This window comes from Pipistrellus hanaki, assembly GCF_964339955.1.
Source record: "Pipistrellus hanaki genome assembly, chromosome: X".
Classification (NCBI taxonomy): Eukaryota; Metazoa; Chordata; class Mammalia; order Chiroptera; family Vespertilionidae; genus Pipistrellus; species Pipistrellus hanaki.
Genome location: NC_140524.1, coordinates 85,554,325 through 85,579,616, shown reverse-complemented (window position 1 = coordinate 85,579,616; position 25,292 = coordinate 85,554,325). Strand labels below are relative to the sequence as shown.

The window sequence follows — 25,292 nt, the reverse complement described above, 5'->3', positions numbered from 1 at the left end:
GAATTTCATAAGCTAGTTCTCAGTCCTACTTACAGAGTTGGCTTTCACATTCAACTTTGCATATGGCCTGAAAAGGGGTTATTTCCAGAGAATGTGCAGGGAAGGAGGAGCAGGAGTCCTTCTGGGGGAAATGTGAGAACAGCAGCTCTTTGAATGCTGTGCATGACGTAGCATGGGAAATGTGAGCAGCTGCTGGCAGAGTGTTTCACACGCAGCGGGATAGTGGGAAAAGCAAAGAAGAAAACAAGCAGGGCAAACAAATGCAGAAGAAAGGGTGGGGCGGGGTCAGGCTGCTGCCAAGGAGAGAGGTCAGCCTGGAGAGAGAGGAACACTTAAAAGAACAAAGAACAAAGCAGCTAGAAATGTGAGGGAAGGCCAAAGGTCAGTTGAAGAATAAGGGAAAAGGAAAAGAAAACATGAGCAATTAAAAATATGGCAAGTTTAAGTACTCATATGCGTATTTCTAAAAAGGAATTAGAGAGATCAAGAAACTAAAAGAGATACATACATATATAAAATTGTTGTTGAAACATATTTAACAGGAACACATTAAATTTTTTAAAACAATAATAAAACATTATCTGGATTACCACAATTGCTAGTTTCACAACTAGCAAAAATAATTCCTGATTAAAACCAGTCAGAAATTAAACAGTGCATAAAGATCAACAATCCGGCCTTTGAACGAGTATTTCATAACAATTTTGTTCCCTTTATAAAATCTCTGAAAAAAGTAATATAACTTTCATTCTCTTCAACTAATAAATATTTCTTTGACTCCAACTAGCTTCATTCTCATTTTGTACCTCATATATTTGTTCTGGTCACACTCCCTACAGCATTAATTTTTCTCCCTATAGTCCCACACATCCTGATGCCTTTAGAAAAAATAGAGAATGCCCTTGAAAACTAGACTATCCTTCTTTGGGGTGAGGAGGACAGACACTGGAACATTCGGGTCACGTTACTTTTCAGGTTACCTAGGCAAGTTCAGTATCATTTCTTTTGAACGAAGTGCAGTTATCTGTAAAAACATTGAAAACCACACTGATGAGGAAAATGTCCCTATGCTTGACAGGATGCTATGACCCCAATGTGTCCTAAGGCCTGTACCTATCCTGGGCATTTAGATTTACACATTCCTTTAAATCTTTAAAGGGCTTTCTTCACTTCCTGTTTTATTTTTTAAATAGAGAGAGCTGAGGTTAAGCATAAATGATTGTTCTCTCTTCACCGAAAAGATGTCTTTCTAGAACTTAATTATCTTTTATCACAGGTCATTCTATTCCTAATAACAAATTTTTCTGTGACTTAATCTTTTCGAAAACAAACACATTCTTCATTCCTCTTTGTTCTTTTCATTTCCCTTACCTTCAGCTTTTTAAAAACTCCTGCCATTGGGCACACTAAACCAGATGTTATAGTTGAAATATTTATATAAGAGCTACCTACTAGAAAGTGTTAGAGTACTTTTATCTACATTATGAAATATTTTTGAATAGTGACTTTCAATCCTTTCAGGTCTGTGGATTCCATCTTAATGTTCCAAGAATTAGAGGATCTCAACATGATAGAAATACTACTTAATATCTGCTAATTGAGAAAAAGTGACCAGCTAATAAAAACTGGTATGAGTTTAGTAACACAAGTGCATTTATTTATTTATGAGAAATAGTGTTATATGGGCAAGACAGTTTTGTATTAAATTTAGAGACAGTATCTGATGCAAAAATATATTTGTGGACCTCCCTATAAAACTCCATGATTCAAGTTCGGGAACTAATTTTGTGTGTGTGGTCACATATCAACAGTATTCCCCAAGAAATGTTGAAAATACAGAATCACAGGCTTCATGTAATACTATCTAATACTGAATCTTGGGGAGGGGTGTTTTAACAAGCTCTGCAGCTGAGCTTATCCACACTAGGTTGTTTTTAAAAAATATTTTTTATTGATTACAGAGAGGAAGGGAGAGGGAGAGAGAGATAAAAACATCAGTGATGAGAGAGAATCATCTCCTGCATGCCCCACACCTCGGATCGAGCCCGCAATCCAGGCATGTGCTCTGACAGGGAATCGAATTGTGACATCTTAGTTCATAAATTGACGCTCAAATGCTGAGCCACATTGGTTGGGTCATGATAAGTTTTGAGAACTATGTTCTTGACCAGAAATATCCAATAGAAATGTAATGTGAATTACGTATATCATTTTAGATTTTCTAGTAGACACATGAAAAAAGTAAAAGCTAACACTGTCAGTTGATTTACTTGAAGTGAGAAGCCCATTTTGTTCACTTGCAAAAAAAACACCAAGAGTGAAAAATTTCATAAGAAAGAAATGGGTGAAATTAATTATATTTATATATTTTACTTAACTAAATATATAAAAATATTATCATTTCAACATACAAATAATATAAAATATTAATGAAATATTTTGCATTCATTTTTATACAAAGTCTTTGAAACTTGATGTGTATGTCACACTTACAACACATTTCAATTTGGACTACTATACAGGACATCATAATTCTAGACCATGTGACTTGGAATACATAACTATAAATCCATATTTTTATTACATTTACTATATTTATCCATATTGGCATCTATAGATTTATAGTTATAAATACATTTAGCAGCAAATTGTGTTACTAGGAATCTATTTAAAGTTTCCCCTTCACCATCATTCTGCCTTACACACAAGTTAAGTGCTTGGGTATCCATGTTCCCGTAGCAATGTAACACTCTTGTAATACAGGAAGCCAATCAATGATTCTCTCTTTTTTAATTTAATTTAATTTTTTAAATTTATTTTTATTAAGGTATTATATGTGTACATATCTTTCCATTGTCCCCCCCACTCTCATACATGCCAATGATTCTCTCTTGTCATTGATTTTTATACCTCTCTCCCTCTCTGAAATAAATAAAAATATATTTAAAAATAAGTCTTTCATGTCATGCTGATGTTCACTAATATTTGAGAACAACTGATGGAGGAAAACAGATTTCCTTTGAGAATGTCCTCACACTCATAATTTTCTCCTGAGTTCTATGATCTAACCATAAGCAAAATCATTTTGTATTTTATTAAAGAAAAAGTAAAAGAAAGACATGCTAAGAAGACAACCAGAGAACCAACCCTTAGCAAAACTTAAGCAAAGGAAACTGGTTATCTTCTCTTCACCCTTGGTTAATAATAGGTCCACATAATTTGTAAGAGCAGATGGCACAGCCCACCTAAGGCTCCCCGACTAGAAGAGAACCCATAATGCAAAATAAGTGGCACAGGATCCTTAGAGAGAAAAAAAAAGATAGTGTGAGGAAAATGTTCAAAATCTGTCAACACATTTAAAGGATCAAATTCTGTGCTCAATGATGATGAGAACAAACACATTCACATATAGCTATAAACCTGCTTCAAAAACCTATTCCAGCAAAGATCAGAAGCTGCTCTGTTGGAATTTTAATTTTTTTAATTAAAAATCTTGTTTAGTTTTTAAAATTGAAACAGACTCATAGATACAGAAAATAGACTGATGGTTGTCAAAAGGGAGGAGGTTTGGGGACTGGGTGAAAAAGGTGAAGGGATTGAGAAGTACAGATTGGTAGTTACAAAGTAGTCATGGGGATGTAAGTACAGCATAGGGAATACAGTCAATAATCTATACATACAAAAGGTTAAGTGATCAGCCGACCGGCTGACCAGCTGGTAGCTAGGATATGCACTGACCACCAAGGGGAAGAAAGAACGCAGGAGCTGCAGAGTGATAGCAACTTTGCTGGGTGCCTTCTCATACTTGGGGACCCCTCAGGGGATGTCAGACTTCCAGTTTTGGCCTCATCCCCACAGGCCAGGCTGAGGGACCGCACCTATCGGAGGGACCCTGCTCACTCCGCAGATGCCCTTTGAGCCCCAGCGCTGCCCCAGGTGCACCTGGCCGGGAAGGGACTGCCAGAGGTGGGCTCCAGTGCATGTCTGGCCCATCTTGCCCAGTCCCTCCCTGCCGGTTACCCTCTAATTAATTTACTTTCAATGTGCACGAATCCATATACTGGGCCTCTAGTATTGTAATAACTATGTATGGTGCCAGGTGGCTACTGAAAATATATTTGGTAAAGTATATGATTGCCTAACCACTATTCTGTATACCTGAAACTAATACAAAATAATATGGAATGCTAAAAGTAATTGAAAAAATATTTAAAAGCCTCGTTGAGGTTTTTTTATATATAAAGTTATGAAAATATTTATATTGGCCAGCTAAATATGATCCCATGTACTTCCATGAATCTTACTAATCTGATTATATAGACCAAGTTCCCAATAAAAAATATTTTCCATCCAGTGTGGCTCAGTGGTTGAGTGTCACCTATGAACTAGTTACTAGGAGGTCATGGTTCAATTCTCAATCAGAGCACATGCCTGGACTGTGGGCTTGATCCTTAGTGTGGGGCAGCCGATCAATGATTCTCTTTCATTATTGTTGATTCCTGCTCCCTTCCTCTCTGAAATCAATAAAAATATATTAAAATTATTGAAGAACAAGAGGCCCAATGCATGAAATTTGTTCACTCGTGGTGGGGGGTGTCCCTCAGCCTGGATTGTGAGAGGGCACAGGCCAGGCCGAGGGACCCCACTGGTGCATGATTGGGGCCAGGGCAGGAGTGGGGAGACACAGGAGGTTGATCATCTGGGGAGGGATCATGGGAAGGCTTCAGGGCATGTCTGATCCATATAGTCCAGTCCTGATCAGCCAGACACCAGCAGCAAGCTAACCTACCAGTCGGAGCATCTGTCCCCTGGTGGTCAGTTCACATCATAGCAAGCACTTAAGTGGCATCATAATTAGCATATTATGCTTTGGTTGGCTGAATGGCAGACTGGACAACTGGACACTTAAGCATATTAGGCTTTTATTATATAGGATGTGTAAACCAGAGGTTTTTGAAAGGTCCTACTTTTATAGTATTAGTGTTATAATAGATTTTTGTATTTGTTTATAAGATGAAGGGAGAGAGAGAAGGCCATTTTGGAAGCAATAAAAGAAAATCCAAGTATAAAATTTAGCTTAAGATAGTGTAAAAAATAAAGGGAATTTTGGTAAGTATGTTCTGGAACCAGATAGGATTATTACAATGTCTGCTTGATACACAATAGATGCTCAATCAGCACTGATTGAATAAAAGAAGGAAATAATAAAAGGAGGAATGAAATGTGTAGAAGATGAAGGTCTAGATTCCTGTGACAGAAATTACCACAGATACATGAAGATGGAGTATACAGGGTGGGAAAAAGTAGGTTTAGAGTTGTGCATATAAAAAATAATGCAATAATTACAAAATGGTACAAGAATAAACTCACAAATGTAAATATACTTTTTCCCTACTCCGTATAACTGTCTGCATGACTTTGGAAGAATCTTAGGAAACCTTTAAAAACATACATAATTCATTATCCTGTTCTTAAACATATTTGAAGAATGTCATATCTGAAAATGTATTCATATTCAATGTTTTTCAAGTGATAATATTCCATACAGTCACACAGTCAATAAAGCATGAACTCTGTATATTAAAGTGCATTTGCAGCCTCTGTTGCTATTTGTGGGTTTACTTGTGGTGCAGAGAAATTGTTAGAATATTCCCTAGCAATACTTCCCTAGATTATAACCTTGCATATAGTACTTGTGCTTGGTGAATAAAGACCTGCCTACACCACTAAATATATGCATTGCTTCAAAATTACAAAGGTTTATCATTGGTTTAATTTCTTAATTTTTTTTAAATATATGAATTTTTATTATTGACAGTATTACATATGTCCCCCACTTTCCCTTCTTTTGCCTCCCTCCACCAAGTCCCTGCCCTACCCCTGGCCTTTACCACACTATTGTCTGTGCAGATGGGCTATACATAGATGCATATAGGTTCTTTGGTTAATCTCTTTCCACAAATCCATGCCCACCATCCCTCTGGGATCTGGTTTTTGATACTCATTTCTATTGGATCAAATATTAGGATTGGTTCTGCTTTAAGAGCTAATTCATCAAAATTACTTTTGGTTGATTTTACTACAGTTGCTGAGTTCTAGAGACAATGAGGAGAAATATAATGCTTTATGGTTTTATATTCGAAACTACAGGTATGATCTTAAGGGGTACACTGAACTGGGCTCATTAATCCATTGGTTTGTAAAAGGAAGATTTCAAAGTTAATATCCCCAAGAATCATTTTAAAAGAGGGGAAGCATGAAAGAAGTGAAATATTTCATACCTGTGTGGTATGAAATAAAGAGCTGTAAGGTATGACTTTGCTAAGTCCAAACTTAACAGGACTTTGAGAAGAAGAAAGAAAAAGGGATGGCTGTTGCAGTTCAGAAGGGCTGCTTTACGTCTTGAATGATACATGCTGTGTGACAGTGATTGTGTCACTGAATGTTTCTAAGTCTCAGTTTTCTTATTTGTACATGGGAATATGATAATATGTAATCATAAGACAGAATCATAATGTTATGAGGATTAAATTAGATACTGTATATGATAACTCTTTGTAACTTCAAGGAATGATGATTTCCTATGCTGAAAATACATTGTCTAGTAGAAATGTCACACCAATGTGTCCATGGTGAGGGAGAAAATATGATTTTAGTTCCACAGAGATTTTCAAACAGAAAAACCAATGTCTCTATACTTCTACTTGTGGATTCAAAATAAATATAGAACTCTTCTATTTCTAGATATGGATTAATTGTTACTGGCTCTTACACTGCTGTTGATGTTCATATCTACATAGTTTATCTGTTTCTTTCATTTTGACTGTTATCACATATAGCTAAAAAGAAACCCAGCATGTCTTTCTGTTAAAATAAAAATCAATGGGTCATGTAACTGAACTCTGGCTATTCTTTTTAAAAAATATATTTTTATTGATTTCAGAGAGGAAGGGAGAGGGACAAAGAGAGAGAAACATCAATGATGAGAGAGAATCATCGATTGGATGCCTTCTGCACACCCCCTACTGGGGATTGGGCCTGCAACCTGGGCATGTGCCCTTGATTTTAATTGAACCGGGGACCCTTTAGTCCGCAGGCTGACACTATCCACTGAGTCAAACTGGCTAGGGCCAAGATATTCTGATATTAGACATAGCCTGGTAGTATTTCTTTTACTACATAATTATGCCCAAATTTAAGAACTTCCTTAGGTTTCTATCTGCCTTCCTGCTACTCCAAATCTCTATTTCTTGCTTTTCTTTTCTTTTCTTTTTAGCAGTCAAGGAAACAAAGATGTATTTGTACTTACTTTTATCATGGTTTTAGAACTAATGTAGCACTCTAAGTGTCTAAATGCTTATTTATTTATTTTAGAAATATGATATCATAATGATGGTGGGCTCAAACTCCCCTCCACAGAGGCTGGGCAATGTTTTAGTTCTCATGTACATTCTTCGAAATGTAAAGTGTTCTCAATGAGTTGCTCTTCCAGTAATGCGGATGAAGATGTTTGATGTGAACCTCATTTCTTGCTTTGTTCACTTTCTTCACAAGATTCACATTTATAATACAACAGAGTGGTTAGAATTATGGTAAAAAATATGAAATCATCTTGACTCAGTAATATGCAAACTAAAACCTTGGATCTACCAGCTTTCTGCTAAAAACACTTTTGGAGCCTATCCTAAGATCATGTTAAAAAATAGCAACAAGTGAAATTCGCCACAATAAGAGGATATACCACAAACGAACTGAACTGTTTAACATGAATAGACTGTCTGTATGTGGGTTTGGGGATGAGGGGTTTCAAAGTTAGAATTATAGAAGGAAAAACATCATTCCAACAAGCCCCATCTGTATTATGAATAAAGGGGGCAACTCTATTGATTCTAAACTAAATTTTGTCTTGTGGTATCTCCCCCAATATCAGATACAGAATCATAGGATTGAACTAGATGTGACCTTAGGCAAAATGGACTGTCTCATGTTATAAATGAGGGCATTGAAGCTGAGAGAGGTTAAATGGATTTCCCAAGATAACATGGTCAAATAATAGCTTAGCCTTCTGATATTCACTCCAATACTATTTTTATTGTATCACACAGTCTCCTTTATGTACTTACTTATATTTATATCCAAGTCTTTATCTATTTTAAAGAATGGATGAAAATCAAGCTATTAATATTTCCTCCTACTTTACATATAAATAAATAGCTCAAGCTATAATGGATCCCTTATCATAGATTAAAAAAAAAAACTTTTCCTATCTTCATAATCTTTTGGTCTTCTTTGCAAATTTAGGTGCAACTGTTACAAATCTTGTAGTACATTCTGAAAGCAAATATGGCATTTAGCTCTCTAAAAGAAATTTTAAGATATAGTTCAAGAGCACTTGTATATAACAAATGCGGGCATTGCTTTGCCTTGGACATTTATTACTTTCTTTGTTTATGCTTAAAATGAAAAACATACTAAGGATGAAACTGATAAGATATTTTTTTTGATTAATGTATTACAAGTGTATGGTTATCTCCCCATTGCCACTCATCCCCTTCAAAATCCTGCCCTCACCCTCACCCCCTATTGTCTGCCTCCATTGGTTATGCTTATATGCATGCATACAAGTCTCTTGGTTGATCTCTCCCTAACCCCCAACCTCCCCTACCTTCCCTCTGAGATTTGAGCACCTGATTGATGTGAAACTGATAAGATTTATAAATATAAATATATATATATATATATATATATATATATATATATATATATATATATATATATATTAATTGAATTCTGAGAGGAAGGGAGTGGGAAAGAGAGATAGAAATATCAATGATGTGAGAGGATCATTGATCAGCTGCCTTCTGCCTGCTCCCTACTGGGGATCAAGCCCACAACCCCAGGCAGGTACTGTTGACTGGAATTGAACCCAGGAGCCTTCAGTCTGCATGCTGATACTCGATCCACTGAGCCAAACCAGCTAGGGCAAAACTGATAAGATTTTAATAGTACTTAATGGAGCAAACATACATAGGAACTCACTGCTTAACTATATTCCCTTGCTTTAGTCAATGCCACTTATAACAGTCATCATACAAATATTTCAAAATTATTGATCACAACAAGAATTAAATGATATGAAATCTCAGGAGGTCACAAAATTGTACTTGTTTTTATTAAAGCTTGAGCAATTCTTTAACAGAACTGTCGATCAGACCTCTAAATGAACTATTTGGAAAACTCATCTGGTTTTCAGTTTTTTTGTTATTATAACTCTGAGAGAAAATATTTTTAAACCCAGTTGCCACTCTGTACTCAGTAGTATACACTCTGCATCATATGAAATTGGAAAAAGGAAGGGAAACAGTTTTCCAATTCTGTCATTAAGCCAGTTTTACAGTTTGGGGGTATAACACAGTGTCCTTTACATAGGTAATATATTGACATATCTCTTCCACCATTATATTTTCTGAGTTCTTACTATGAGCCAGTTACTGTACTAACAACTCTATATGAATTAGTTCACTTAATATTATAGCAAGCATGTTAGAGATGAGAAAATTAACAATCAGAAAGGTCAAGTGACTCTGATTCCAAAACGTGTATGCTATAATAGTAATAATTATAATGGCAATAGCACCAATAGTTGGAATTTATATAGTGTTACCATGGGACTAGTACTGTTCCGAGTACTTACCATGTGTTTTGACTTACTTGTCCTAATAATAAGCAAATATTTTAGGAACATTTATTATCCCCATTTTCTTCAGATGAAAGATTGAGGCATAGAGAGTTTAAATAACCTTGATCACACTTATATTTCCTTCCTGTTTGTGGACCAATGTTGTTTCTTTAAAAGATTTTAGGATGTCTTACCTTTGACTTTTGTACACATTAGGATTCCAAAGCGAAAGATGTTTTAAGAATCCAAGCAGTAATAGTACAAAGTAATTGCATGCCAGTAATTTAGTTCTTTTAATCATGATTCAGCATTATCTCCTATGTTTATTGCAAGATATAATAAAGCCTAACTTTAAGCCATTTATAAAAGTTAATTTTAATAGGTTTGAAAACATTTATATAGGGACTTAACAAACAATACAAAATATCCTATACTCACAAAATATTTTTGTGAATGTCCTGTGAAAAATTACTTTTATTGTTCCTCATAAACAAGTTTTATCTGTATATTCTTATTGGAACAGGGAACTGCAATGCTAATAATGTTCCTACCTGAAGAAGTTTCCATCTGGTGTTCAGGTCTTCCAGAATATTGAGGTTATATGGTGACAACTGAATGCCCAATGTGGTGAGTTGACGAGCAAGGTCATTGACGTGGCTTACGTTCTCTTTAAGAGGCGCAATTTCTCCTCGAAGTGCCTGTGTGAAATAGTCAAGGGCAAATTGGAAGATGAGAATATTTAAAACAAAGAAACAGACATATGGGAACTACAAGATATTTTATTCTGTTTGGGTGCAGTATCAGTGATATTAGCTCTATCATAGTGGTAGTATAACAATGAACATTTGTTAATGGGTAAATAATAATATTTCTTGAGTACTTCTTAGATGTCTAATCCTGTGATGATCTCTGTCCACATGTCATTTGATTTTATTCCTACACAATAACCTATGAGGTTAATACTTGGAGAATTCTTATTTTACACAGAGAAAACAAACTTGGGGAGGTTAAACCTTGCCCAAGATCCCATGGGTCAAAATTGAGAAACCTGGGATACATACCCAGGTTTGCCTGTCACCAGAGTGCTTATTATTTTTTTTTAAATCTATCTTTATTATTGAAAATATTACAGAGGCACCACTTTCTTCCTCATTGACCTCCTCCACCCTGCCAGGCTTTCACCACACTGCTATTTGTGTCCACGGGTTATGCACATATGCATATAAATGCCTATTCTTAACTATTATATCATATGCCTCTCCGCAAGAAGTTCTGAATTGGCAAAGTAATGGGAAAAATATGGTGCTGCTAGATTCTAAATTCTACTCATCTCACAACCAGATATAGATTTTTTTTTATAAAAAAAGATATACTCTGTCATAAAATATTACATTCATACTTTGCACCAACTACATAATAAATAGATTCATTTAGAGATTAGGATATTTTGTCAAGTTTTAAGAATGACTTCCTGGCCTTCTGATATTTTAGTCCTTGTAGCAATGACTTAAGAAGGCTCCCATGGGGCTTCTCAGCTGTCTCTAAAGCACTAGATTGGGATTCTCTGATGCAATACATCATGACAATCTGTTGAACAGAAGAACACTATGCAGATATGGGGAGGATATTACCATGTGTCATATCTACCCTACTGAGATGACATTTATGGATCTTTAACATGATGTATGATGTCCAAATGTTCCAACGAGCAATTTCTAACGGACAAATTCCCTCACTTAGAAGAACAATTTGTGTAATATAATGTCTGTGCACAAGGACAGCATCATTTACTTGGCTATAGTGCTGTTTTAACTTGCTTGATCTGGGCATGTGTTATTTCTCTGGTTCTCTATGTTGATAAAAGACATTGTTTACACTCACCTCATCTATAACCCTCCAATTCATCCCCATTGCAAATGGAAGAAACCCGTATGTACATTCTAAATAAGAATGTAATTATCCTCTCAAATCTATCTGAATATCTCACCACTAAAATGTGGTACAGTGTGGAGTGTAAGATTCTTATATAGTTATTAGAAAACACAAGACACTGTGCCAATCTCTCTCCTGAACTCAGTTGTTTTTATTTTTTAAGTGGTCATTAAAAATATTAAAGGATCGGGAGTTTCTTTTGAAAGATACACTGGAATTAGTGGTGATGATGGCACAACCTTGTGAATATGCTAAACACTGCTGAATATTACACTTTAAAAGGTTGAATTTTATGGTATGTGAATTACATATCCATTAAAATTAAAGCAAAGAAAAACAAAAGATACACTTCTGACTGAACACATACATACAACAATCCTATGTAATATATGCATCTTTATTCAACTCCATGTCAGTGGAATGTCACAGAAATCAGTCTAAAACTAAAATTTTTTATAGGGATTGATAGTAAATATTTATTCATTTCCTTGTAAGAAAATGATGCATAACAATTTTGTTTTGCATAATATAAATGTTGGAAAACAGATTTCTTAAATGACAATGGAGAAACCTAGATAAGGACAATTATTACAAAATAGAACCAGTCTCTTCTGGATAATAATGTGTTGGTAATAACCACTAATAAATATCATATGAGTGCAAATTATAAGTGGGAAACCAGATATAATCTGAAAATGTTGCAGATTAAACCTCTATGCTAATCATCTGCCTTCACTAGTGTGGCTCTCAGCCGTTAAATTGAGTAGCCATCTCAGTTAAGTCATATCTAGATTTCAGCTTTCTTTGGATTACATAATCTACACGTTCAAATGTCTTTTATTAGAATACTAGAGGCCTGGTACATGAAATTCGTGCACAGGGGCGGGGTGGGGTGGGGGTTGTCCCACAGCCCAGCTTGCACCCTCTCCAATCTGGGACATCCCTCTCGCAATCCAGGACTGCTGGCTCCCAACTGCTCGCCTGCCTGCCTTCCTGATTGTCCCTAACCGCTTCTGCCTGCCAGCCTGATCACCCCCTAACCACTCCCATGCCAGCCTGATTGATGTCTAACTGCTCCCCTGCCAGCCTGTTTGCCCCCAACTTCCCTCCTCTGCTGGCCTGATCACCACTAACTGCCCTCCCCTGCAGGGTTGATTGCATCTAACTGCCCTCCCTTGCAGGCCTGTTGCTTCCCAACTGCCCTCCCCTGCTGGCCATCTTGTGGTGGCCATCTTGTGTCCACATGGGGGCAGGATCTTTAACCACATGGGGGCAGCCATCTTGTGTGTTGGAGTGATGGTCAATCTGCATATTACTCTTTTATTAGATAGGATAGAGGCCTGGTGCACGGGTGGGGGCCAGCTGGTTTGCCCTGCAGGGTGTCCCAGATCAGGGTAGGGGTTCCCTTGGGGCATGGGGCGGCCTGAGCGAGGGACCTGTGATGGTCTTCAAGGCTGGCCATCCCCCGCACCCCCCCCCCCCCCAGCAACCCAAGCAGAGGCCCTGATTTCTGGGATTTATTTATCTTCTACAACTGAAACTTTGTAGCCTGGAGCAAAGCCAAGCCTTCTGCTCACACCATGGCTGCTGCTATTTCTGTTTGGAATTTATGTATCTTGTATAATTGAAATTTTGTAGCCTGGAGTGGAGGCTTAGGCCTGCTAGGACAGGCGGAAAGCTTGGCTTCTTCCGTTGCCAGAGAAACCTAAGCCTCTATGGCCACAGCCATCTTGGTTGGGGTTAATTTGCATATGCACTCTGATTGGTTTGTGGGTGTGGTTTGTGGGCATGGCTTGTGGAGCAGAGTGATCGTAGGTTCTTATCATTTCTTTTTTATACTCATACTAGAGGCCTGGTGCATGACATTTATGTACTGGGGGGGGGGGTGTATCCCTTAGCCAGGCCTGTGCCCTCTTGCAATCTGGGGAGCAGGACTAAGCCAGCAGGCGGACTTCCCTGGAGGAGTCCTTAGCACTGCTGCAGAGGTAGGAGAAGCTCCCACCACTGCCACTACACTCACTAGCTGTGATCCTGGCTTCTGGTTAAGCAGCACTCCACCTGTGGGAGTGTACTGACCATCAGGTGGCAGCTCCTGTATTGAGCATCTGCCCCCTGGTGGTCAGTGTGTGTCATAGTGACTGGTTGTTCTGCCATTCAGTCAGTTGGCATATTAGGGTTTTATTTTATAAGATCTAACAATTATAATAAAAGTTCTCTTAACTAATATCCATTTAAGACTCACCATAGTCTTTATTCCTCTGTGAAATACACTGTCTGAAGCATCTACCAACCTCTAAGGAGAATGTTAGAGATATCTGTACGTGTGCATGGTCTTCAGCTCTCACTAGTTCAGTTGTCAGTCGTGTTCTCAAATGTGTTTTGCCAGTTAGTGTTACAATTATATGATTTAAACCATTAGTCTAAAACTAAAAGTTTTTATAGGATTGATAGTAAATATTATTTCTAAACAAAGAAATATGTCTAAAAATGAGTTATTATTGCTGAAACCGGTTTGGCTCAATGGATAGAGCATCGGCTTGGGGACTGAAGGGTTCTGGGTTCGATTCCGGTCAGGGGCAAGTACCTTGGTTGCGGGCATATCCCCAGTAGGGGGTGTGCAAGAGGCAGCTGATACATGATTCTCTCTCATCGATGTTTTTAACTCTCTATCTCTCTCCCTTCCTTTCTGTAAAAAATCAATAAAATATATTTAAAAAAATAATTAAATAAAAATAAAAATGAGTTATTATTTTTATGAAAACCAGGAAAGTTCTTTAAAAATTAAAAAGAAGTACTGTTGAAGTGGAGTGGACAAGACTGTAAAATATTGGGGAAAAAATCCAAAAAATTTAGAAGGATTCAGCATTTAGAATAATTCTCATGTTTCCTGATGCACTCTGCCTACATTAAAGAAACTGGAAATCAGATGTTTGCATTATCAGTGCAATTCATGGAGAACTCTAATCAGTGAATCTACACTCAAAGAAAAAACCTTCACACAATATTAAAATATTGATGGCTATTTTAAGATGGAATAAAATGTTTAAGAAATATCTTTAATGGTTCCCTGATTTAACTGTCTCTTTCAATTAGTGGTTGAACTCTAGGTCCTAATTAAATTGTAATAAAGAGCATCTATTACAAACTTTTAAAAAATAATATACTTTTATTGATTTCAGAAAGGGAGAGGGAGAGAGATAGAAACATCAATGATGAGAGAGAATCAATTAAGGATAACATCCCCCCCCCCCCCCGAGTTTAATTTGAATGCCTAAATTGCTGTTAAGATAAATAGAGCTTTGGGGAGAGGCTAGCTGATAAAGAGATAACTTGGTGTAAGGCTCAGTTTAAGCAGATATTTTGATGGGCATGAACAGACTGAAGCACTTTAACCAGCAAGAAATCATCATAAGGTCACTAAGTACACAAAGATGGAGGAAATGAGATAACTGGTGGTGGAAACAAAACAAAGAGAAACAAGGGGCAGGGGATGTTCAAATCAGCTGTCATTTTGGCATTTGACTTAGATTAGGGGTGTCGAACTCAATCAGAGAAGGGGCCAAAATCTAAAATCCAGCCTAAATCGCGGGCCAAATGGTTTACTGAACAGTCATAAACTGACAGCAGAGTGCAGTGATGACAGCGCGGTGCGGGCCACATTGCAAGGCCTGGCGGGCTGGATTTGGCCCGCGGGCCTTGTGTTTGACACATGTGATAGATTCTGGGGGCAGCTCTCTAGTACCTGAGGATGGCTATGGATTGTCAATGCCTAGTAGTGTATATAACAAAAACGAGAAGCCCCTCAACTCTGAATCACAGGACATATTATATAAAGAGTGAATACAGGTACCATGTCATTTCAGTGGGTGTAATTTTGGGTTTGGCTATATTTCAAATATTAGTGTTGCTAATATGATACAACTAGAGGCTTGATGCATGAAATTCGTGCACTGGGGGGGTGTCCCTCAGCTCAGCCTGCACCCTCTCCAATCTGGGAACCCTGGGGGGATGTCCGACTGCTGGTGGGATTGGGCCTAAACTGGCAGTCAGACATTCCTCTCACAATCTGGGACTGCTGGCTCTCAATTGCTCCTTGACCTGCCAGCCTGATCACCCCCTAACCACTCCCCTGCCAGCCTGATTGACACCTAACTACTCCCCAGCTGGCCGAATTGTTCCCAACTTCCCTCCCCTGCAGGTCTGGTCACCCCCAACTGCACTCCCCTGCCAGCCTGGGATATAAATTAATCTTTAAATTATTAAACATGTACAGTTAACTCTGAACAATATGATGTGCTATTAAGATACTACCAAAATTTCATTAGATTTTATTCTAATTTGAAAGCAGTGAGAAAATATCGAAGGGAGCCATTATACTGTGGGTTTTCTTGGAATCACTTAAACATCTGGAATATGTTCTCCATGAAAGAGCAAACTAAGTCTAATTTTATTATGACTAGTTTCAAGCAGGCAGAATTTTCACTTCATTAAATGTTGTCTGATTATAGATATAAAAGTACTGATTTAGAATGAGATATTAGTCTGATATGTCAAGTTTTTCTTTTTATGAAATTAAATTGCCTGCCAGTTCTTTGCTTATCATTACATAGTTAAAGATTTGTTCAAATGTGGGTTTATAATTGTAGTCATTATCCACTTTGCAACAAAAGAAAGGAATGGTCTATTAACAAAGGAAGCAGTTTTGACTAGATATTCAAGGGATAATTCCACAAGGCACAGAAAAAAGTTAATGTGGAGGACTGGAAAGAGTAAGTTGATTTACTTGTATTTTGAGGGTCTCTAATTCCTCTATGAAGTATGAAGTAAAGGGATCAAAATTCTGCCACCCTGAAGCTGCCTTTTTTTTTAAAAAATATTTGTTAAAGTTATTTACTAAGAAACAAAAGACCCAGAAAGAACCTTTGTCCCTTTCCCCCTTTCTGCCCAAGAGATTCAGACAGAGAAACCTACTACAGGATGGAGAGTTCAAGATGTCCCCTTAGCCTAATTTGCATTAAGTATGGTAAACAAGAGGGTTTCAGGCAGGTGCCTGCTGGCTAGATACCCTGTGTCCCACTGTTTTTGAGTCTCCTAGCAAGGATTTGCTTGCCAGGTGTGTTTCCCTCTTCTTCAACTCCCTGAAAATCACAAATTCTCACTTCAGAAATTTAATACTCCATTTCCATCCCATTCTCCCTTGTCCAAAAATGTGTCATATATCCAATGTTGCCTCACTGTCTTGGGAATTTTCATGCCTATGTGAATTTCCCATGTGCATGTATTAAAGTTTGATTTTCTCTTGTTAATCTGTGTCTATTAATTTGATGGTTGGCCTAGCCAGAAGAACTTAGAAGGTGGGAGGAAAAGTATTAATATTTTTAGCCCCCACAGAAGCAACAGAGTTGGTATAGAATTGATATGTAACCAATATCCATAGAATGTAAATAGGAATTAAGGATAAGTGGGAACATTTGAATTAGTTGTGATAGAGACTGTATGATGGATTTGCCCTAAGAAATCAGCAAGGTTGCTAGGCATGTTAAGGGCCCATTTGAGGCCAAAGACTCATATATTTTAGCTGAACCAATCTGCCCAATTTTCTCTTTTTCTAAATGTCCCATGCAAACATGGAGAAAACAGTTGGTTCAGAGTTTTTGTCAGGTGGTTGTGGCACAAACACAGAGACAATAGAGTTTAAATTTTAGCTGGAATGTAATTGGAAAACAGACTGCGGAGTATAAACTGCATTAGGAAGAAATTGAAGCAAGATAAGGCTTGGAGATGGAGAGAAAATAACAGGAGTAAGTGATGGAGGTCCAAGATAATCAAAGAAAGATCATAGCAGGAATAGCTGTATAAGCAAGCAAGAAGGAGAGGAAACTACAATGCTTGAATTAGTTCTGCCATTTTTGAGTTTATAAATTGTTTATAAATTGAAGAGGGAAACACTACACTAATAAAAAGAGTAACACTATACTAATCAAGAGTAACACTACACTAATAAAAAGAGTAACATGCTAATTGACCGTACCTTCATGACATCCACCAGCCAATCAGAAATATGCAAATTAACCCAACAAAGATGATGGGTTAATTTGCATACCCAGGCGCTGAGCTGCCAGGGGTGGGATGGGATGCTTGCATTGTTGCCATCGTGACAACGCAGGCGTTCTGCACCACCCTAGCTGCTCCAGGCCTCTGGGCAGCATAGAAAGGTAGAAAGGCTGCTCTGGCCAGGGCGAAGGCAGTGTCAGCAGCCAAGGAAAGGAAAGCCCATTCCTGCATGAATCTTAGTGCATCAGGGCATATATATATATATATATATATATATATATATATATATATATATCACATATCTAATGTTGTATTTATATATCAATGGTGCTACTGAAAATCAGAAAAATTTCCCTTCTAAGCAATATTAAACATTCTTCCTGAAAACTCAATCTACTAATTTATAAAGGTCCTATTTCACTTACTAGGAATTCCAAATTAGTAGGGTCTGATGATTAAATGTCATTGTAGGGCTGTATGCGCTATGCAGAGAAATTCGAATTATGAATGCTACTTAAATATGAAGTAGTGACTAACTGCATTTCTCTCTACAATTAAACTTTACTGAACAAATGTTTGTGATCCAAAGGCATTGAAAAATAGGCTAAAAAGATGAGGTACTAGGAAAAGTCTCAGAATTCTTCAAGCTGTAGTAGTGAGAAGCTGAGGGGGAGGAAATGGAAATCATGTCCACAAATACAGGTTTTAATACTGGTACTAGGTCTCCTCTATATGGCTCACAGAAGGCCTTATAGGGTCCAGGTACCCAGAATTTGGAGTAGGTACAGCCCATCTGGGTTTGTAGCTTCTGCATATTTGGATGGTTATATCATCCAAATGAGAATGAGTGCCCACCACTGGGGCCAAGATGGTCAAAGACTATATTGTGCTTTGCCCAGAGGATCAGAGACCTACTGGAACCTTTAAAATGTTTGGAAAGAGCGAAATAAGCTGCTCAAATATGGTAGGATCAATGACAAAAAAACACAAGGTAAGATGTAGGCAAGCTTTTCATGTTCTACTGTTGTCTAATTTTGGGCTCTTTATTATGGTTTTTTCCCGGCCTGGTGTGGTGCACAATATGTAAGTTCAGTTTTTGTCTCTGAATACCTACTGCCTTCGGCTGGGTTTCAGAGAAGCAGAATCTGAGTGCTTTTAAGAGAAGGAGAGTGAGAGAAGCAGGAGGACAAAATAAGAAAGGTAAGCAAAGATGTGGTCTCTGCTGGAGACCAGCATCAGCCTGGTCCTATAGGGAGCTCTGGAGCACAAATTATACCATAGTTGAGACAAGGGAGTTATCCTGTTCTACCTCAATGTTATTCAGTTTTTGTCACTAGCTGCTCCCTATCAGTCTCAGAGAAGGTGTGGTGTAAATTCCCAGGCAAGGTGGCTTCCTTTTGGCTGTGAAAGGTTTCCTGGAAAAGAGTGCAACTATGAGTCTCTATCAGCCAACACAGAGTTGCTGGGGAATGAATACATTAGTCTACTAAAGGAATCAGGCTGAGACACCCAGAGTATCCGCTACATAGACTAACTTTATCCATTTTTCCAATCTCCTTTACCCTTAGATTTCAAATTTCAGGTCTTTATCTATCTATCTATCGATCGATCGATCTATCTATCTATCTATCTATCTTTCTATCTATCTATCAATCAATCATCTATCTATCATCTATCATCTATCTATCTCTATTGTCTATCTATCTCTATCATCTATATCTATATATTTATCTATCTATCTATCATCTATCTATCTATCTATCTATCTCTATCATCTTTATAGATTTTTATAGATTTCAGAGAGGAAGGGAGAGGGAGAGAGATAGAAACATCAACCATGAGAGAGAATCATTGATTGGCTGCCTCCTGCTTGCCCCCTACTGAGGATCGAGCCTGCAACCAGGGCATGTGCCCCTGACTGGAAATGAATCCGGGACCCTTCAGTCTGAAGGCCAATGCTCTATCCACTGAGCCAAACCAGTCAGGGCTGTCAAGTCCTTTGTTAAAAAAATATTTTTTTATTGACTTCAAAGAGGAAGGGAGAGGGAGAAAGATAGAAACATCAATGATGAAAGAGATTCCTTGATTGGCTGCCTCCTGCATGCCCTACACTGGGGATTGGGCCCCCAACATGGGCATGTGATCTGACTGAGAATAGTACCATGACCTCCTGGTTCATAGGTTCATGTTCAACCACTGAGCAACAATGGCCAGACAGGTACTTTTATTTTTTCTTGTAAGAGGCTTATCTCATTACTGTCATTATGGGGCTATCACATAGATTTTTCATAAACCTGAGATATACCACTCTTTCCATAAGACCAAGTTCTTGATTTCTGCCAAATACTGAGGGATTTTTACGTGGAGTTAAAACACAGGGTGTAGTTTTCAAATTGAATGAGTACATCTCTTTGCCTTTAGTGTCACTTTTTGCCTCTGGTGGAGACATTCTCGACAATAAATTATGCCATTGAAACATGTACTCTTTTTAAATAGAGATGCTGCTGCATTCCATTCCAGCACCAGTTTTTATGGGGGTAGCCTGAAGGCAAAATATTATGCTGTTTCTTTCCATTGTCTTCCTTGCATTCAGATTTCAAGGCAATTCTTGTATGGTTTCATATTTGGGCATGATCACTTTTTGGCGAGCAAAGGGAATAAGGACATAAATAATGAAACCGATTGAGAAGTAATGATTTAGATGTAGCATAATCAGGATGACTTAGGGTAAGTTAAGTAAAAAAAAAAAAATACAACCACCAGATTTAAAAAAAAAAACCCAATATGAACTTTGAAGGCATGACAAAATTTGGTGCTTTTATTGTCTAAGCAATTATCAATAATTATATTTTAACTATGGTTTCCCCTCAGAATCACCACAATTCCAAATTTGTGGCACTAAGAGAATAGCTATTAACTGTAGTATTTTTTTTTTTACCATAGAGAATGCTTATGTTTTTATGAAAAATTATCTCTAGTTTATTTTTGTATTATTGAAAAAGAATGAACATCCAAACACAAAACATAAATTACTTTTCAAAAATGTATATTTATATCCATCATGATTCTTCATGTTTTAGGACACGGCTTTACTATGAAGCTTATATCCCCAACATTGTCCAAATTAAAGCAGAATTCTAGCTTTATCACACCAATAGTGCCCTGCTTCTTTCTTTTCTGTTCACGCTGTTCATTTTGCCTTCCCAAATATAAATTGGAAATGAGGAGAAGGATAGAACTTGACACAAAGGAAAGGCTTTTACTTATAAGAACAAGTTGTACACATGTTAGTTACTTTAATTTCCTTGGAAACTTGTTTTATAATCCTAACTCTAACTGCAAATTATTTCCACTTTGGAGGAAAAAAAAATCAAAAAAAAAAAGGAAAAAAAAAGCAAACAACACTCCAAAGCGACCCCCACCACAAACATTTCTAATGATACAATTAAAACAAATAAAAAGGTAGTTCATGAATGCTTTACAGAGGCTAAATGCAAAATATGCATAATCAAAATAAAAGGTCTCTAATGAGTATAAATAAATCACTTAAGCAGTCCATGTGTTTAGGCTGTTAAGGAAACAGAATGCCAATATTTTCTGTCTGACAAAATTTAATTATATGTGACAAAAGTTCAAGCAAAAAAGCAGTTAATGAAATCTGTTTACTTATTTAAGAATAAGTAACAATTCATAAACCACCAAAAACATCAACCACAAGGACATTAATATTCAAATTTAGGTGTTATTTTAGACAGATTGTTTTAGATTTCACAGGTTTTTTGAATTTGCAAAAGTTTCTGCCAATCTGAAATGTTCCCAGTCTGTGTCCATATTTGCCATTTCCATTGCCCTTGCCTAGAGGGACTGTCTTTCTCTTACCTTCCCAACCAGACCTCTGTCTAAGGCAGTGGTTCTCCAACAATAACCTGCATCATAATCATAAACCATTTGTTTACACAGAGATTTCTGAGTTCCACCCTAGTGTTTTTGATTCTGCAGGTCCAGAATGGGCCCAAGAATTTGATATTTTTAACAAGAATTTAAAAGATGCTGTGTTCCTAGAACTCAGCAAACTTATTCCCTTTCCTCCTTTTTTCCTTTCTTCCTTTCCTTCCTCCCTCCCTTCCTTCCTTCTTTCCTTCCTTCTCCTTCTTTAAAAAATGTTAATATTCTTTTATATATTACATTTATAAAAAAAAATTGAATTTCTTTAAAGAAGTAAAATGAAGCCTCCAAAACTTGAAAATCATTTTCCAAAGTTGATTGTATCATTCTACACCAGTCATTTATGGAAGTTCTAGTTGCTTCACATGATTGTCAATACTGTGGTCACTGTTTTTAAATTTATTCTGTTTTAAATGTTAATTTCCTCCATAACTAGTGGGGCTAAGCATCTATTCATGTATTTGTTTGACATCTATGTGTCTTCTTTGGTGAAATGTCAGATCTTTTACCCATTAAAAAATGGGTTGCTTATTACTTTATTATTTAGTTATAAGAGTCCTTTCTATATTCCAGATATGTCTCTTGTCAGACAAATGTTTTGCAGATATTTTTCTCCCACGCTTTGGCTTGTCTTTTTTATTTTATTTTATTTTATTTTTGTAGCATCTTTTGAAGAGTGAACTTTAAATTGTGATTAAGTAAATTTATTGATTTTTTTAAAAAAAGTTTCCTTTTTTTGTTTTCCATTAAGAAATAATTACTGCCCTAACTGGTTTGGCTCAGTGGATAGAGCGTTGGCCTGCGGACTGAAGGGTCCCAAGTTTGATTCTGGTCAAGGGCATGTACTTTGGTTGCAGGCACATCCCCAGTGGGAGGTGTGCAGGAGGCAGCTGATCAATGTTTCTCTCTCATTGATGTTTCTAACTCTCTATCCATCTCCCTTCCTCTCTATAAAAAATGAATCAAATATATTTTTAAAAAGAAATAATTGCCAAACCCAAGTTCATTTAGATCACCAAGCTTATTCTTGATTTAGACCCTTTGTACATGCTGTTCCATCAACCTGGAGTTTTATATTTTTACTCTCTGCCTCACTGGCTTCTATTCATATACATTAGATCTCAGTTAATGTGACCATAAAAATAAGCCCAACCCTGGCTGCCTTAAGTAAGCAAGCTCTGCGCTATTTTTCCCACTCTCAGCACCTTATTTTCCTTCTTAGCACTGATCACAATTTATAAGTGCATATCTATTTGCCTATTAATTCATTGCCTCCATTCCCAAGACCCTAAAATTCATTAAGGCAATTCTACATTATTTTTTTTCTAGGGTATGCCTGCAACAAGCACATGATAATCCCTCAATATATTTTTATTAAAAATGAACACTCAAGAGAATTAGGCATTTTTGCATTAATCACTAAAAACTTCAGACCAGCAGCTATCCTCAAATTGCTTCATAAACATATATTCCTACAGAAATCTGACACTGAGTTCCTAACTAAAAGAAACCATTTCCTTTAGGTTCCATATCTAAGTTACTTATTTTCTGTGGGAACATGTGCTAATTTTTAAGGTCTCTCTAACACTCTGAGCAAGAACGTAACATTCCAGTTTTTGGTACTAACTAGAGAGCTTTTTGGTACCAACCAGAGAGTTTTCATAAAAATGGAGCCAGTGGAGGAAAAGGGGGAGTAATCTATTTAAGGAAAATACGTTCTGCTGGTGGTGATACACTTGGTGTAGCCTTCTGGAAGGCATTTTGATAAAACTTAAAAAACATGAAAAAATATATAGAAGAAGATGATAAGACTAAAATACCAGCGTTTACATGTAGAGTTGTATAGTGGCCTGGTCAAGAGGACACAGAGGGCTGAAATCCAACCTGGGTTCCAATACAGAATTGGTGAACCTTGACTGAGGCTGATGATCTCTTTGAAGAAAGAGGTACCTTTTCCTCCAGTAGTAAAGAGGTGTTTGCAGGAATTGGCATTATATATTATATGGGGTTGAGATTACAAGTGATCTCTCTCTCTCTCTCTCTCTCTCTCTCTCTCTCTCTCTCTCTCTCTCTCTCTCTCTTCCTTCACTTTTGGGATTTACCACTAAAGAAAAATTTCATTTTCATTTATAAATATTTCCCATGCATTTCCACTTGTGTAAAAATGGTAAAAGTAGCATGGACACTTTAGGGCTGTTGTAAAGACAAATGAGAAGACTGAGTCTATTTTTCCTTCTTTTACTACACCTACAACCAGTTAATCACTGTGTCAGGCAACATGGAGAATAAAAAGTCACATGAGGTCCTAATGAGTCTAGTTCAGGGGGACTCTGCAAAGCAGATGATGATAAGCTAGTTCATCCATGAGAGAGCCACAGACTAAGATTCTTTCTTCATAGCTGCATCTTTGGAGCCAATTTATAATATTACCCTGGGAAAATCTATCTTTCCTCACTCTTTTATCATGTAACTTTGTATTTTTATTAAAATTAATTTTAATTAAAAAATCTTTATTGTTGAAAGTATTACACATGGCCCTGTTTTTCCCCATTGACCTCTTGTAACCTGCCCCTATCCCATACCCAAGACCTTCACCATGCTATTGTATGTGTTCATGAGTTATGCATATATGTATATAAGCTCTTTGGTTGATCTATTCCTACCCATCCCGGCCTTCCCTCTGAGATTCGACAGGCTGTTTCATATTTCTATGTCTCTGGATTTATTTTATAAGTTTATTTTGTTCATTAGATTCCACACATGAATAAGATCATGTGATATTTGTATTTCTCTGACTGGCTTATTTCACTTAGCATAAAACTTTTCATGCTGTTGCAAATGGTAAGACATCGTTCTATTTTTACAGATTGCAAGATAAAAATCACATGATCATATGAATTGAGGCAGAAAAAGCATTCAACAAAACCCAATACCCATTTTAGATAAAAATTCTCAGCAAAGTGGTAATAGAGGGGTCATACTTCAACATAATAAAAGCCATATATGACAAACTTACAAACAACATCATATTCAAGGGGCAAAAACTAAAACCATTTCTCCTAATAACAGGAATAAGAAAGTGGACGCTCACTTTCACCACTCCTGTTCAACATAGTATTGGAAGTCCTAGGCATAACAATAAGATAAGAAGAAAAAATAAAAGGCATCCCAATTGTAAAGGAGAAAGTAAAACTGTCATTATTCACAGATGACATGATATTATAAATAGAAAACCCTAAAGACTCCATCAGGAAACTACTAGATTTAATAAATGAATTCGGCCACATAGCAGGATACAAAATTAACACCCAGAAATCTATGGTATTTTTTAATATATATTTTATTGATTTTTTACAGAGAGGAAGGGAGAGAGATAGAGAGCTAGAAACATCGATGAAAGAGAAACATCAACCAGCTGCCTCTTGCACACCCCCTACCGGGGATGTGCCCGCAACCAAGGTACATGCCCGTAACCGGAATTGAACCTGGGACCTTTCAGTCCGCAGACTGACACTCTACCACTGAGCCAAACTGGTTTCGGCTCTATGGTATTTTTATACACAAATTATGAACTCTCAGAAAGAGAAACTTAAAAAAAACACCTATCATATTTATAATTGCAACACAAAATTAAGATACTTAGAAATAAACTTAGCCAAGGAGGTAAAAGATCTGTACTCAC

General features: G+C 37.0%; 1 protein-coding gene across 3 annotated transcripts in view; it reads right to left on the bottom strand.

Moving 5' to 3' along the window:
* The window catches only part of DMD (dystrophin), a 2,141,216-nt gene that overhangs the window by 335,768 nt on the left and 1,780,156 nt on the right, over window positions 1-25,292 (bottom strand). For all 3 annotated transcript variants that reach the window (XM_084869361.1, XM_084869360.1, XM_084869362.1), the window contains one exon: window positions 10,231-10,377. In XM_084869361.1, the coding sequence (XP_084725487.1) occupies window positions 10,231-10,377 (147 nt within the window). The remainder of the gene's footprint in view (window positions 1-10,230; window positions 10,378-25,292) is intronic.